This window comes from Glandiceps talaboti, chromosome 13, assembly GCF_964340395.1.
Source record: "Glandiceps talaboti chromosome 13, keGlaTala1.1, whole genome shotgun sequence".
NCBI classification, from domain to species: Eukaryota; Metazoa; Hemichordata; class Enteropneusta; family Spengelidae; genus Glandiceps; species Glandiceps talaboti.
Window position 1 is genome coordinate 12,730,461 of NC_135561.1, and position 14,420 is coordinate 12,744,880.

Genomic DNA, 14,420 nt, shown 5'->3' on the forward strand with positions numbered 1-14,420 from the left:
GCAGTAGTACAGATAGTTGTCACAGAATTAATGAAAATTCGAGAATTTCAGTATTTAAAATGTCGAAATTACTGTCAGCTAAACTTTTAAAATATTAATAATAATATAATGATAAGCTTAACATGATATAACTCAGACGACCAGGAGGTGGTTAGTCATCTATTTTAAATTTTCAAAGAAAAAAGTTCAAATTTGTATTTGAATTGCATTGGTGCCAACTAATGTTTTCTAGTCATTCAAATCATTGAAACTGGTGAACTTTGGGTTTCATTTATGACCAAAACAATGCTTACACATTGAATGAGAATCATCGTAGACTAGACACATGTTTCTATAATTGTTTATTTTCCATGGCTACAGTGAAATTAACTATATTTTATATTTTAATAGTTGTTATCTTTTTACCTGTAAAATCATGTTGGCATATGAACATAGTTGGTTTTTACTGCCGATGTTTTCCAATTAATCTCATCTGCCGTTTTTTTTTATATCATTATATTTTGATAATTGTAAAATTCTATGTCTAATAGTAGAGTAATTCGCAATGTAGATGGATATGTTTTATAATTATATTTCAGCTGTAAGTATACATACAGTTGTTGAAAAGGCATCCTTAAAACATTTGGCAGGCTCTAAAATCACACATGATATCGATGTTTTATTTACATTACGTTATTTGTTTTACAATAAAATGAAAATAATATCAATAATATTACTAAGTAGTTTTTATATGTGCAAATCCATCTCTATTTCGACGTAATCAGTGTGTACATCATGCGTAGAGCAACTAAAATGTGCAAAGTATAATATATTTTCTTTCTTTTTTTTCTCAGAGGAGTATAGAGGTAAGTTGTATATGATGCTAGTAATTGTGTCTAATAATCATTAACACATGTGTACATACACACTATAATTGGCATTTTCCAAGTCCAATAATTTATTTCTCTTTTATTAAATTTAAGTATGCAAGTTGATTACACCAGATTATTATATGTAGTATTGCTATCAAAGTTTCGTGTGATGAAAGTTTATAATTATATGGATATCAACATTTTAATCATCTATATCAGGATGTCATGTGATATGATTTAGCAATACCTTATGTACATTGTCCAATTGTTTTATTGATTTCTATTTCCATACTTCTAGAATATTGTATATTTCTTTTATCGTTATAATTGTAATGTATGTTATACATTGTAATACATATCTAAAGACTCTTAGCAGAATGGAACCAGTATGACTAGTTAACTGTCTAACCAATTGATTTGTTTACTTCTTATTACAGCACATATAATACAACTTGAAGAGATGTCGAGAGTATCCTTTAGAACTGTCTAGATAATTTATTTCATCCTAGTTAACCAACAAGAACAAATCCAATATTTTATGAAAATATATCGAGTCTCCAGAATGATTACAAACCCGACAAGAAAGAATATTACTCCTTTGGCATATTTGCAAGTAAATCTTTATTTTCCGTTCACGAGAGAATCACTCCATAATTAGGAAAACACTGTTTACGTTCCATAAGCATTTTTGTATCTTTTGGCAATTTCACAAATAATCAAGGTCAAGAAAGGAGGAAAGATATAATGATCACCTAATTATTAGAGGCAAACAAAAATGTGTGTATGTGTGTATGTATGTATGTATATATGTATGTATGTATGTATGTATGTATGTATGTATGTATGTATGTATGTATGTGTGTGTGTGTGCTTCCGTCCGTCCGCCCCTCGGTCTGTGTGTGTGTGTGTGTGTGTGTGTGTGTGTGTGTGTGTGTGTGTGTTGATGCATGCATGAATTCATGTAGTTACGTAGGTAGGTATATAGGGGGGTAGGTAGGTGGGAATTTCAAGGCGGAAACATATATGATTGTAGACATTGTAGACATAATTTGATGCCTTGACTATAATTTAGGATACAACCAAGAAATCACCAGAAGAGTTGGAAACAATGAACGTAGAAGTGGAAACAATGAGAGCAGATGCTGAAGAACAAACAGAGAAAATAGACGAGGACATAGAAGTGATTAACACACAACTGGGGATGAAGGTAAAAAAGATGCTATATTATCTAAATTGTTTAATCTATTGCTTTCATGTATATTCTTGTTTGTTTGTTTGTTTGTTTGTTTGTTTGTCTGTCTTACCGTCCATATGTCTTTCTCTGCCTATTCATCCGTCTGTCTATATCTGTCTGTCTGACCACCTACCCATCCATCAATCAGTCTGCCTGTCTCAGTCTATGCGTCTGTCTGTCTGTCTGTCTGTCTGTCTGTCTGTCTGTCTGTCTGTCTGTCTGTCTGTCTGCCTGCCTCCCCTCATGTATGTCTGTCCACCTATCCATCCGTAAGTCAGTCGGTCAGTCAGTCAGTCAGTCAGTCAGTTAGTCAGTCTGTCTGTCTGTCTGTCTTCAATGCATCCGTCTGTTTGTTTGTTTGTTTGTTTGTTTGTTTGTTTGTTTGTTTGTCTGTCTGTCTGGCTGTCTGCCTGCCTCTGTCTGTCTGTCTGTCTGTCTGTCTGTCTGTCTGTCTGTCTGTCTATCTTTCTGTGTCTGTCTGTTTTTCTGGACGTCTAACTACATTTAATTTCATAAACTGTTACATGTATAGGAGAGGAGAATGGAAGAGTTGGAAGTAAAACTGAGATACAAGACAGAGGAGGAGATTGATCGTCAAATACAACAATTACAAGATGAACTTGAGAAGAAAACAATGACTCCTGGTGATAGGATTAAACTGAATGATGAGATTGGCAATTTAAACAAATCTAAGGAAATGTTAAAGTAAGACAATCTACTTTAAAATGTGTGTAACATTCATATTATTATACAACTAACTACAACAATGCTCGACCAACTATATCTCTTAGTTTGTCTCAAGCTGTGCTAAAACCACCTACTAGCAGCATTAGTTTCTCTATTGACTACAGTGTAATCTTTCACTTCCTGATGTTTAGTTGTAAACAAATTGTTGATAAGACCAGGGCTGGTTACTAGTTACTACACATACAATATGACACACATACACTCACTCACTTCACTCAGACAAATAATGAAACAACTCAAACATTTGATGTTAAATTAGCAACTAGAACACAATACAACATTGAATCTTCGTTTGTTATACCAGATTAGATATTCCACAGTGTTGCTATTCTGAAGACTGTACTGAAAACACCACTGGTGAAATGTACACATCAGGGAGTGACTGTGATCAATAGGGAAACAAATGCTGCTAGTAGATAGTTTTAGCACAGCTTGAGACAAACTAAGAGATACAGCTGGTCGAACATCATTGTAGTACCTTGCGGTGGCTCGAAAAACAATGACTACATGCTCAGTATGGTCCTATCAGTGATAAAATTTGGTTTAGTTATTTTCAAAGCCAATTATAGATCTGTGATAATATGTTACCCGATATTTGTACACATCTGATAGCAAGTTTGAATAATAACATCAATATTTTAACAGTCACTGTAATACGCAGAATTGATCCGACGACAGTGGCAAGTATATATTTTGTACATGTAATTCATAAATTGTATTTTGTGGTAGTAATTAATAACTATTAATTTACATATTAATAGAGAGTACCAAGCATTAAAAGATGAAGCAGAATCAGACAGGTTGAAGCAATCTAGTATGGCACAAGAGAAAGAGGTAATTATTGAAAGCTATCAATTTTGTAGGAAAGATACAAACTTCATAGTCATTGTATTAACTTGACTTCATTTACAAAACTGTCTGGCTTCATATACAAAACCAGTCAATGCAGTTAGTGCAGCTGTACCAACATGTATGCTACAGGGGGATAAGTTTGCATGTGTTATCGGGTTTGTTATGGATGGCGCTTTGGAAGTCGAAGAATCCCATTATTCATAAAAACTTTACATGAGTTATGATACCCACCCTCTAGACATATTGTCAAATGTATTTGGCAGGGTAGATTATCTGTGCATACACAACATGTCTTCCTAGCTGAACTACAATATTGAATAATTATTTGCTTGTTTGGTATTTTACAGATGTTTCATGAGAAGGCAGACAGACTGAAAGATATTGAAGACAGGATTCATCACAGCCTTGGTAGAATGACATTAAAGGAAGAAGAAGACTGGGCTCGATGAAAACAAACAGATCAAAGTAAACTTTCTGTAATAAATCATTTGAATTTTGAAGTTTACTTTCAGTGAAAAGTAGTTTTCATTGGTGATTGTATCTAATGTTACAATTTCTATGTTCAAATGCGAAATCAGATATCTGGTCATTGTCAAGAACCATTTATCATTCGTTATTAGAATGACTTTTAGATGTACTTCACTTAGATTTTGATTAGCAGCTTATTTGTGCAGTGTGGGATATCTTTTAATTAACATGGTCATATGTATGAGAATGGGATATTTAGTTTGGATTTTTAATAGATACTTGAGAAAAAACTATTTGAAATAATATATACTACGTCCTTGTTTGTAAATCAATAAATTCCGAAACATTAAAAATATGTATAAAAGGTTTGTTATTTTACTTACTACACAATCATGGCTATTTTATTGTCACTGATTTTTGCATTTTATTTGCCATATTTTCTATGTTTTAGAGTATTTTGATAACATTTAGTCATGTAGTGATTGTCATATACTTGATATTTCATTCGTTTTTCTCTTTACCAATACAGCAGTTTTGTTTTCATTATATTTAGAGTTTGCTTGTAGTGAACCAGAAATCATTATCAATATTTCACAAATGATTCAGTATTCCAATATATACATTCATAGCTTGAACTATAACTACACCCCTCATGAAAATAGTGTGAGATAGTAATATTTTGATAATTAAAGTGAAATAAGTAAACACATTTCTTTGGCAATTTGTAGTTTCATAGTGAAGTATATTTGTAGTATTATATGCAAAATATCTTAAACTACAAAGTATTAAATTAATTTTATTTTTTATTTGTTGACAAGAAGTAATAGTTATTATACCATGCCTGAGCCAAGTTGAACAAAAAATATGGAATATATACCCTGATCGTTTTACGTCATGACAACACACGTCTCTGTCACGATAACGCGTGTCTACGTCACTGACTCTGCTTTGTTTGAAATATGAGTCAAAACGTTCAAAATTGCCATTAATTTCTCCAATGATGCATATTTTTTCTATATTATTCTCCAATATTAATTGTTCTTCTTTCAGCTGGAAAATATGTGTGACCTAAGGGTTGTCACTACTTGTCTAGCAACTCGTAGTGACAACCCCCCCCCCCCCCCCATGTCACTCATATTGTCCTTGCCTGAATGAAAAAAATGGGAAATAACATCTAAATACCATTGGTGTCATATTGAACACATATTGCCAGGCCATGAGGGCTATAGCACCCGTTTAGGGACCGGACAGAATTTACGGCAGGGGGGGGGCCTGGGGAGAAATTGGGGGGGCCATGAAAAAAATGGGAGGCTTGAAGGGGGGGCCATGAAAATTCTCATGGTTTGAAAGGGGGGGCCGCAAAATATTTTGTCATTGAAAAAAATTATATGTTAGAAAATTTAGCATTGCATGAGATAGCACTTGATATCGCCTTTAATATTGAATGTCTACACTTTCATTTATGTATTAACATGGAAGTGTGTACGTTTGTATGTACCTATTTAGTGAAGCATAAAAACACTACTCAAGATTAATTTGATACACCCTGAATCACTCTTATATACTCCAAGCTGTTCACACACACACACACACTTACACACACACATATGTATACATACATACATACATACATACATACATACATACATACATACATACATACATACATTTTAGCACTGTGGAAACAGGTTCAGTGTATAATTACCATCAAGGATACATATGTATATATATATATATATATCATAAATTACAGGTCCTATGCTATATATATATATATATATATATATATATATATATATATATATATATATATATATATATATATATATATATATATATATATATATATATATATATATATATATATATATATATATATGGTAATATACTAGCATAGGACCAGTAATTTATGTGATTAAACTACACTACATGGTAGGTATACATCAAGTACTAGTGACAGTGACAGTGAGAGTGACAGCGAATCAAATGAGTCTAGCCATCAAAAAGACCAGGATGGCTCCCTTATTGTTCAAACTAGATCAGGTAGACTGGCTGGATCATGGAAACTTGCCTTTATATAAATTCAAGATTATGAATAAAGGGATTGTATTGCAAAGGCTATTCATCATTGACACTGCAGTACCGTAGCCTGCGGGGGGGGGGCAAGGGGGGCAGCTGCCCCTCCTGAGATTTGGGGGGAAAAAAGCAAGAAAAAAAGCTACTTTTTGAATAGAGCTATTAAAATCGTTATTTACGTCGTGGCGATTCCTAGCATGCGCGATTTCAATGGATAGTTCACTAAAGTGACTGTACACTGACTCATGGCTAAAAGGATATTTCTTTATATTTTCTGACTAGTACATGTAACAATATACATTTGAGTCTATTCCAAATTATATAATATCTTATACAGTGGTCTACTTGGCTCTGATGTTGCATACAAGCATGAATTGAGATTAAATATCCAAGGTGCACTAAAAAGAATTGAACAAAAGTTTACGACCATCAAAAGTCTGAAAGTCTTGAAATTCTTTTTCGGGATTTTTTGGAAGGAAATTAAACTTCAGGAGAAGTCATTTACCATGTGCACATCCGCATAATATCTTTCAGCTTTGCCACAACAAAATACACTTCCAGATAATGTGTAATACATAGCATAATTGTTTCAATTCTGGTATTTTATTATGTCTATGGTTTGATATTTTATGCCTTTAAATGGCCTCCTACACTGTCTTATTTTCAATTTTTTTTCACCTTTGGAGTTGTCTTCTTCCAATGCATCATTGTACCATATGATTTCATATCTCCACTGTAGTCACGGTGTAGTTGACAGAAGCCTGAGAAGGGGTGGCTAAAATAATGCTTGAGTTTCAATTGGTGGGGCTTAACATTTTTTGAGAAGAGAGGGAACTACACCATTTGTTTAACCGTAAATTGTGTACATTTCCTAAATGTAGCTATGCAGACAAATTACATGAGATAGTATCAAGATGACTGAATAAGTGCTATCTAAACTCGACCTGAATTATTTTGCTGTCATTATATATGGTTTGTTTTATCCTTGTCAAGCATTGTGAAAAAATGAAACCGACCTACTTACTCAATGTGATGGGTTAGGTTACCCGTTGACCAGCATTTTTTTCTGACCTTACATATATATAATTGCGTATGCTAAAATATGTATTATGTAAATTACAAGCAAATTTATGTAAATTAGCATTTTTCTAAATTTTAAATGCATGATTGCACCAACACAAAGTTCTGTCCCCCTCGGCAATTTGGTCAGGCTACGGCCCTGCACTGCACTTCAAGCTTAATGTGAAGGTTTAGAAAACTGTGAGTAATACTCATCTGATCACTGTACAGTGTATTGAATACAATTCTGAATTTGCTGTCCCCATCATGAAGTCACAAATGCCTGACACTATAGGTTTAAATATGTATGGTTTTGGAACTGAAAGCATATTGATTACATCTAAGCATTCCACAACATTCTGAATTTCTTTGCACTTTCATGAAGTCACAAATGTCTTACATTTACATGTGTATTGGTAATGCATTTGGTGTAGGAAAGTGAAAGCTATATTTTTCAGACCTAAGTGTGCATAAAATCCTTAGTTTGCTAGCACTTCATGACTACCACAAATGTCTGACATTAGATAGTTATTGTGTTATGAGTATAAATAGATATTTGAATACACTATGTAGGTGATGTGATGTCCTTAGATACTCCCAACAAATGTCCCCACTACAGTTTTTCACAAATCACGCATGTGAATGTGTGTTTACTCTGTGTCTGTGTTTCTGAGTATGTATCAGTGAATGACAGTTAAAACCACCACATCAAATGCCTTGGTATTAAGTGATGACTACTTATGGTGTCTAGTTGGGAAATAAACAAGATTATACCACATGTGTATGATTACATGTATAGTCAAAATGTTTTGTTTTGTTTTGTTTTCTAAAAAACTTCCTCTACAACTACTAAGTTGTTTGGGCTGAAATAGTAACATAATAGTAGTACCAAAAGAAATATTACAGTTGTGCTACAGTAACAAAAAAATTTGTACTCTTTTTAGTTATTGTAGGGGGCAGGATATTATGCACTTTTTTTTTCTTTTTTCTTTTTTTTTGGGGGGGCCATGAAATTTTTATACTTTTGAAAGGGGGGGCTGTGAAATTTTGGTCACAGTGGATGGGGGGGCCAGGAAAAAAACCAAGTCAGAGATAATTTCTCCCCAGGCCCCCCCCCTGCCGCAAATTCTGTCCGGTCCCTTATTACACCCGAGGGACTGTGAGTTACCAGAATCACATGCTATTTCCCGAGGCCAAAGGCCGAGGGAAATAGCATGTGATTCTGGTAACTCACAGTCACGAGGGGGTAATGAACGGGTGCTATAGCCCGAATATAGGCCAGGCAATATGTGTTTTATAATATACCTCATGCCGTGTGAACTCGCGGTGGCAGACGACATCGTCAGAAGCTGCCATTTTGACCTGCTGTGAACGCGCGGTGGTCACGTGACCATGTAAAAGTTGATGGAACTATTTCCCTAGGGAAATAGTCATTCTATTTTCTTATCACGTGACCGATTCTAGCGAATCATGGCACAGCATTATTACTAGGTATATTATAACTTAAACTACATACTACCAATTATGTATTTTCTTTATAGCTAGAACTGTAACTGAATACTTGTAAAGATGATATTAGTTACTGTTTTGCCTTTCAATGTAATTTGCAGATATAATAAAAAATGTTTGAAGCAAAGTTTTGTGTATGATTTTCTTTTCATTTAATTGTGATAGTGATACAAATGTCTAATATTTTGGGATACATATTAAAATTGATTAGCGCACCAGTAGTCTTGAAGGTCTACTAAGACCAGTCGCCACTGCAAAGATGCATCACATGCCTCAAAATACCATGATACCATGTATTCTGTACACACAGAGCAGTTTGTATATACTACAGATATATGCTCAGTGGGATTGTTGTCACTTAACCATCCCCTGGCGAGGGTAGTCTCTCTTCTATAAAATCACTCACATTTAAAGAGGTCTACATGTCTACAGCTTTTGTCGTTTTAGGAAGAAAATGTTATTTCAAATGATAAAACAAGCAGCAACGTAATAACATGAGCTAAGTCACCTAATGCAATGAATCTTAGAACCGGATTTTGTCAATTGTATTGAAGGGGAAGACATTGGTAAATGAATCATCCAATTGCAGTACTCATGGACACAATCTCTATTCGGATCACACGAGAATTCTGATTTGTAGGTATTGTAGTTTCAATTTGTGTTGTGTAGTTTGTCTTATATTCTCAATGATAGCACTATATATATATAATATATATATACATATATATATATATATATATATATATATATATATATATATATATATATATATATATATATATATATATATATAACTCGGTGAGTATTTTTCTTCTAAGTCAGGGCTCTATACCGCAGTGGCAGAGCGCGATAGAAACTATATATATACATATAGTTTCAATCTGCTAAGACAGTGCTCTATACCGCAGTGGCAGAGCGTAATAGTTATATTCTCAATGATAGCACTATATATATATATATATAAATATATATATATATATATATATATATATATATATATATATATATATATATATATATATATATATATATATATATATATATATATATATATATATATATATATATATATATATATCCAGAGTGTCAGAATGTCCTAATGCTTTGTTACAACATGATGCTTATGGAGTATCCTGCTAAGGTTTGATCAGGATTTGGGTGGATAATATCGGAACACAGGATCCATTGGTTTAGTGTCAGTGACGAGACTAAAATCTTCATCCCAGTCTCCATCATAAGCTTGATCACCATGTATGTGTCTATCATTGCTATAGGTACAAAGGCAGTCATCTTGTGTTGGGTTTTGTGTCTCCACGTTTGCCCATTTCCTTTCAAAATTATTTCCAGTATTATTATGCAATGCATTTGTTGTTAGTTTTGGCTCTACGCATTGATACCAATCTTCTGGAATAAGTGTTGTGTGGTTTTCATGGCATTGGGTCATGTGTCTTGGAGAATACATACTTGTTGGCTGATTGCTTGTTTGATGGTTGTGTTGAAGTTTATATTCATTATGTGAGTGTGGCAGTACTGTCTGGTGACAATTGCTAGGAATTTCTTGGGATGATACAAGAGAGTGCCAATGATTTCCAACGATACCATTATGTTGTAATTGCAGCCTAAAATCTAGGTCACTGGGAGCGGAGATAGACCTTTGCAAAGGCACACCTGAACACCACTGGGACATGTGATGATGTTGATAATCACGTTGGCCCTGCTGGCTGATAACTTGTCCAGGTTGTGTCTTGTTTCTCTGCATGTTTGGATTGTCACTTTGTTGTCGTCCATGTATGTCTATGCTTATATTCAGTCCCCAATCTGGTGGTCCACTTCTATAATCTGTGTGTCCAACTGTTCCCTTTGACCACTCCACTATGTCATTATCACGTATTTCTCGGTGTTCATGAGAATGAACGCATTGCCTTGGTACTGCTGGTGGTATTATTGATGAGTTCACAGTTTCATTAGGTGTTACATCTTTGGGGTAATTACCTTTACAAGTTGTATTTTCATGCTCTTTATCTATTTCTGGTCCACTTATTGTATCAACACCACTGTCATCTACATCACCATTCTCCCTCTGAATCACAACACGACTGTCTCCAGGTGGTCCTGAATGATACAACAGAACCAAATGTAAACTGACTGACGTCAATGAAGGCAAAACCTTTAGATCTCTATATCTATGCACATTAATGGACTATTTCCTGGTTTTGGAGCACATGATTCAGAAACCCGGGAATGGTCTATTGTTGTAATGCAAACTTCTGAGACATAACTACAGTACATTAATTATACCAGACTACATGAAATTTGAAGCTTGAAACATACATATGATAGTGCCTAATTACCGAGAATCACTTATAAATGCAAGTGAATCATCAACAAAGTTTACATGACACATGGATATACAAAATTACATGCAATTTGAAGCATATGCTATTAACATAATGACTAATAATCAAAGCTCGTTATTTTTGCAAAGTATCATTAATATTCATAGGATGTTTACCAATGTCTAGTCAGTTCTAGCCATTATCTTAATTAATGTGTATAATTTTCCGTTTGAAAAGAGTCAGTCATTTCTTGACAAATTGATGTGTACACACATACATACATACATACATACATACATACATACATACATACATACATACACACATACACACATACATACATACATACATACATACACACATACATACATTACATACGTACGTACATACATACATGCATGCACGCATACACACATACATACATACATACATACATACATACATACACACATACATACATACATACATACATACATACACACACATACATACACACACATACATACATTACATACGTACGTACGTACGTACATACATACATACATGCATGCACGCATACATACATACATACATACATACATACATACACACACATACATACATACATATACATACATACACACATACATACATACATACATACATACATACATACATACATACATACACACACATACACATACATACATACATACATACATACATACATACATACATACAGACAGACAGACAGACAGACAGACAGACAGACAGGCAGACATACAGACAGACAGGCAGACATACAGACACACACATAGACATCAATAAAACATAACCTTCCCTTATGGAAGGTAAACAAGATATGTCTTTGAACAGTACCAGTTCTATATGCTACAATTAATCAAAACAGTAATCTCAATGTTCTCTACTACTTCAACAACAGTGTTGTCAGTAAGTTGAATAATTAATTATTTTACAAGTTGGTTAGCTAATTAGTTGGTTAGCTAGTTAGCTAATTAGTCAGTCAGTCAGTCAGTCAGTCAGTCAGTCAGTCAGTCAGTCATCAGTCAGTTGGTTAGTTAGAGTTAGCTAGTTTGCTAATTAGTTACTTGGTCAGTTAGTCAGTCAGTTAGTCAGTCAGTCAGTCAGTCAGTCAGTTAGTTAGTTAGTTATATGTTGTCATATATGCTCCTTCAATTACCATCGGTCTTCAATAGCACTTCTGAAGTCGTCATTGCATTTCTTAAGTCACCAGTCATATAGTCAGTTTTAAACTTAAGACAGAAAGGTAAGTTACTGCTGGTCTTTCATTCTTTCTCTGTCCACAGACTGGTAATGAAAACACTAACTTATTTTCACTTTGTAAAATTATTCAATCTATGATATTAGGAAGATTTGACCTACCCATTCCAGACTTGAGGCTCGTGTCTGTGTCTTTAAGTTCCTCTTCTAGATACGGACCACTTTCATGGTACTTTCCTGGTGTATATGGAGGTGGTAGAGATTCATCTATACCACTTTCTGTCAAATAACAATGTTACGTTTAGGTGAATTGATAGTGTGTCCAATTTCAAGAAGAAAGGTCTTTCTGAAAATTCTGTAAATATTATGAAATTTATCTTGAGATTAATGCTCTTAGGACAACACCTTTCACGTACAATGACTCCCATATTAACATAATATTACAATGTGTATTATGATATTGTACAAAACAAATTTCAAAATTTGCATAGGCGATTCCTTGTCCTGGTAGAGGAAAAAACTATAAGATGTACAATTCATAATTGTCATATACAGAACACAAAACAATTTATTTATTTTAAAGTTGTGCATTCAAAGTTTGCACATGGATGTAAATTGTGAATGCTTTCATTGTTATTGATTGAAAGATAATGTGGAAATTATTATTATTATTCTTACCTGCAGTGCCTGTGTATGTTATCTTCAAATTATCATTTGCAGAACAATCAACGTCATCCAATAAACCCTTTGCAGACAGCAATTTTGACAGGCTTGACTCCTTGAGAGAGTGTATATATTGACCAGATATCGACTCATTGAGTGCATATCCGACATGTGCTTTGTACATCATACTATGCTTTTGTTGGTGTTGTCTAATTTCTTGTTTATATTCTCTGATTTCTGAAAGTGAAAGTGAAAGACAAAGTGGTGTTTTTTAAGTTGCCAACTCTAGCATGTAGAAGAATCAGAGGAGATATGATGGAGAAGAGTAGAATTCCAGACCAGCCGGATCTGAATATATAGGCTGGAATTTGGAAAGCCTAAGTTCGGAATACACATATGTTTGGTTCCGGTTACTCGACCCCAACTAGTTTTTTAATGCCGACACTAAACTTTTTTTTAATGACAGAATTTGAGAAAAAGATATAAATCGCAAAAATTGTGAGAAATAGTGGATGTGAACATTGGTGTCATCTTAAAAATACAATATAAAATTGATGAGAATGAACAAATAACACAGAAACCATATGGAAAACAACAGAAAGCATAACTACCTGAACTAGACACTCACATATGAAAAAAAAAACAAAGAAAAAAATCTACTTACCCCATCTAGTCTTAAAAATTTAGCGTAATCGGAACCACACATTTTTTTTATTAGGCCTAAGTAAACCTAAGTTAGTAAGTAAGCTACGGTCCTAGAATCTACAGAACTATGGTTCTGTCACGGTGAGTAGTTATTATGTAATCTAGATAGTGAGACATACCAAGACAGGGTTTTAAGTCTATACTAGGGTCATTTTCTAAACCGTCACTCACCCTTCTCTAGCATAGTTGCTAGATCTCCCAGCTTCACGTCGTCATTTTTTAAAGCTTGCAGGAGATCTTCGTACCAGTCTGATTTCTTAATGATAACATTGAGGAACATCAAAGTAGCGGTAATTGGTCCCTTGTTGGTTTCCCCTGCCTGTATTTGCTCTTCGTCAATTCTATTAAGACAGGTTAAGAACGGAATCAGGTGAGACGGAGTTATACGGTCCCTAAAACGGGGTCTTAGTTTCCGTAAAACTATTTGTTCAGGTGTACCGTCAGAAACGTATCTTTCAGTCCCTTCCATGTCAAAATATTCGATAAAAATGTGGGGTTGTTGGCGACCAGTGTAGACTATTAATATATCGTATGGGGAATCCCCAGACGTCAGCTCCGGGTAACGTCACTGCACGTGGTACACTGTTACGTACATCACCACATCAGTTTTGATATTGAACTCTTTTCATATCATAATTATACCGGGGTCCTTTTTTTTAGCACATCTAAAATTTTGAAATATTAAATCAATTAAAACGA

At 34.2% G+C, this 14,420-nt stretch overlaps 2 protein-coding genes across 3 annotated transcripts in view; one reads left to right on the forward strand and one right to left on the reverse strand.

The window, feature by feature from the left end:
- Window positions 1-4,459, forward strand: part of LOC144444837 (uncharacterized) — a 30,756-nt gene extending 26,297 nt beyond the window's left edge. Inside the window, exons 12-17 of one of the 2 annotated variants that reach the window (XR_013481871.1) lie at window positions 834-845; window positions 1,289-1,320; window positions 1,924-2,058; window positions 2,618-2,812; window positions 3,594-3,666; window positions 4,032-4,065. Coding sequence is in view for 1 of the 2 variants with exons in the window: in XM_078134387.1 (XP_077990513.1) it covers window positions 834-845; window positions 1,289-1,320; window positions 1,924-2,058; window positions 2,618-2,790; window positions 3,594-3,666; window positions 4,032-4,133 (527 nt within the window). In the remaining variant the exon portion in view is untranslated. Of the gene's footprint in view, window positions 1-833; window positions 846-1,288; window positions 1,321-1,923; window positions 2,059-2,617; window positions 2,813-3,593; window positions 3,667-4,031 lie in introns of both variants that reach the window. The other variant, XM_078134387.1, reaches the window with a different exon arrangement.
- A 5,420-nt stretch (window positions 4,460-9,879) lies between these two features.
- Window positions 9,880-14,358, reverse strand: LOC144445049 (uncharacterized). Its single transcript, XM_078134599.1, has 4 exons — window positions 13,893-14,358; window positions 13,032-13,253; window positions 12,516-12,632; window positions 9,880-10,908 (listed from the first exon to the last, which is right to left on the reverse strand). Exons 1-4 carry the CDS (start codon window positions 14,188-14,190, stop codon window positions 9,944-9,946), a joined length of 1,602 nt encoding a protein of 533 aa, XP_077990725.1. The 5' UTR covers window positions 14,191-14,358; the 3' UTR covers window positions 9,880-9,943.
- Between the last annotated feature and the right edge of the window lie 62 nt (window positions 14,359-14,420).

Coding starts and splice junctions, on each gene's coding strand:
- LOC144445049 (XM_078134599.1), bottom strand. CDS start 14,190: ATGGAAGGGACTGAAAGATACGTTTCTGACGGTACACCTGAACAAATA. Junction 13,254..13,892: donor AGCAACTATGCTAGAGAAGG/GTGAGTGACGGT, acceptor TTTCACTTTCAG/AAATCAGAGAATATAAACAA. Junction 12,633..13,031: donor AACATACACAGGCACTGCAG/GTAAGAATAATA, acceptor GTTATTTGACAG/AAAGTGGTATAGATGAATCT.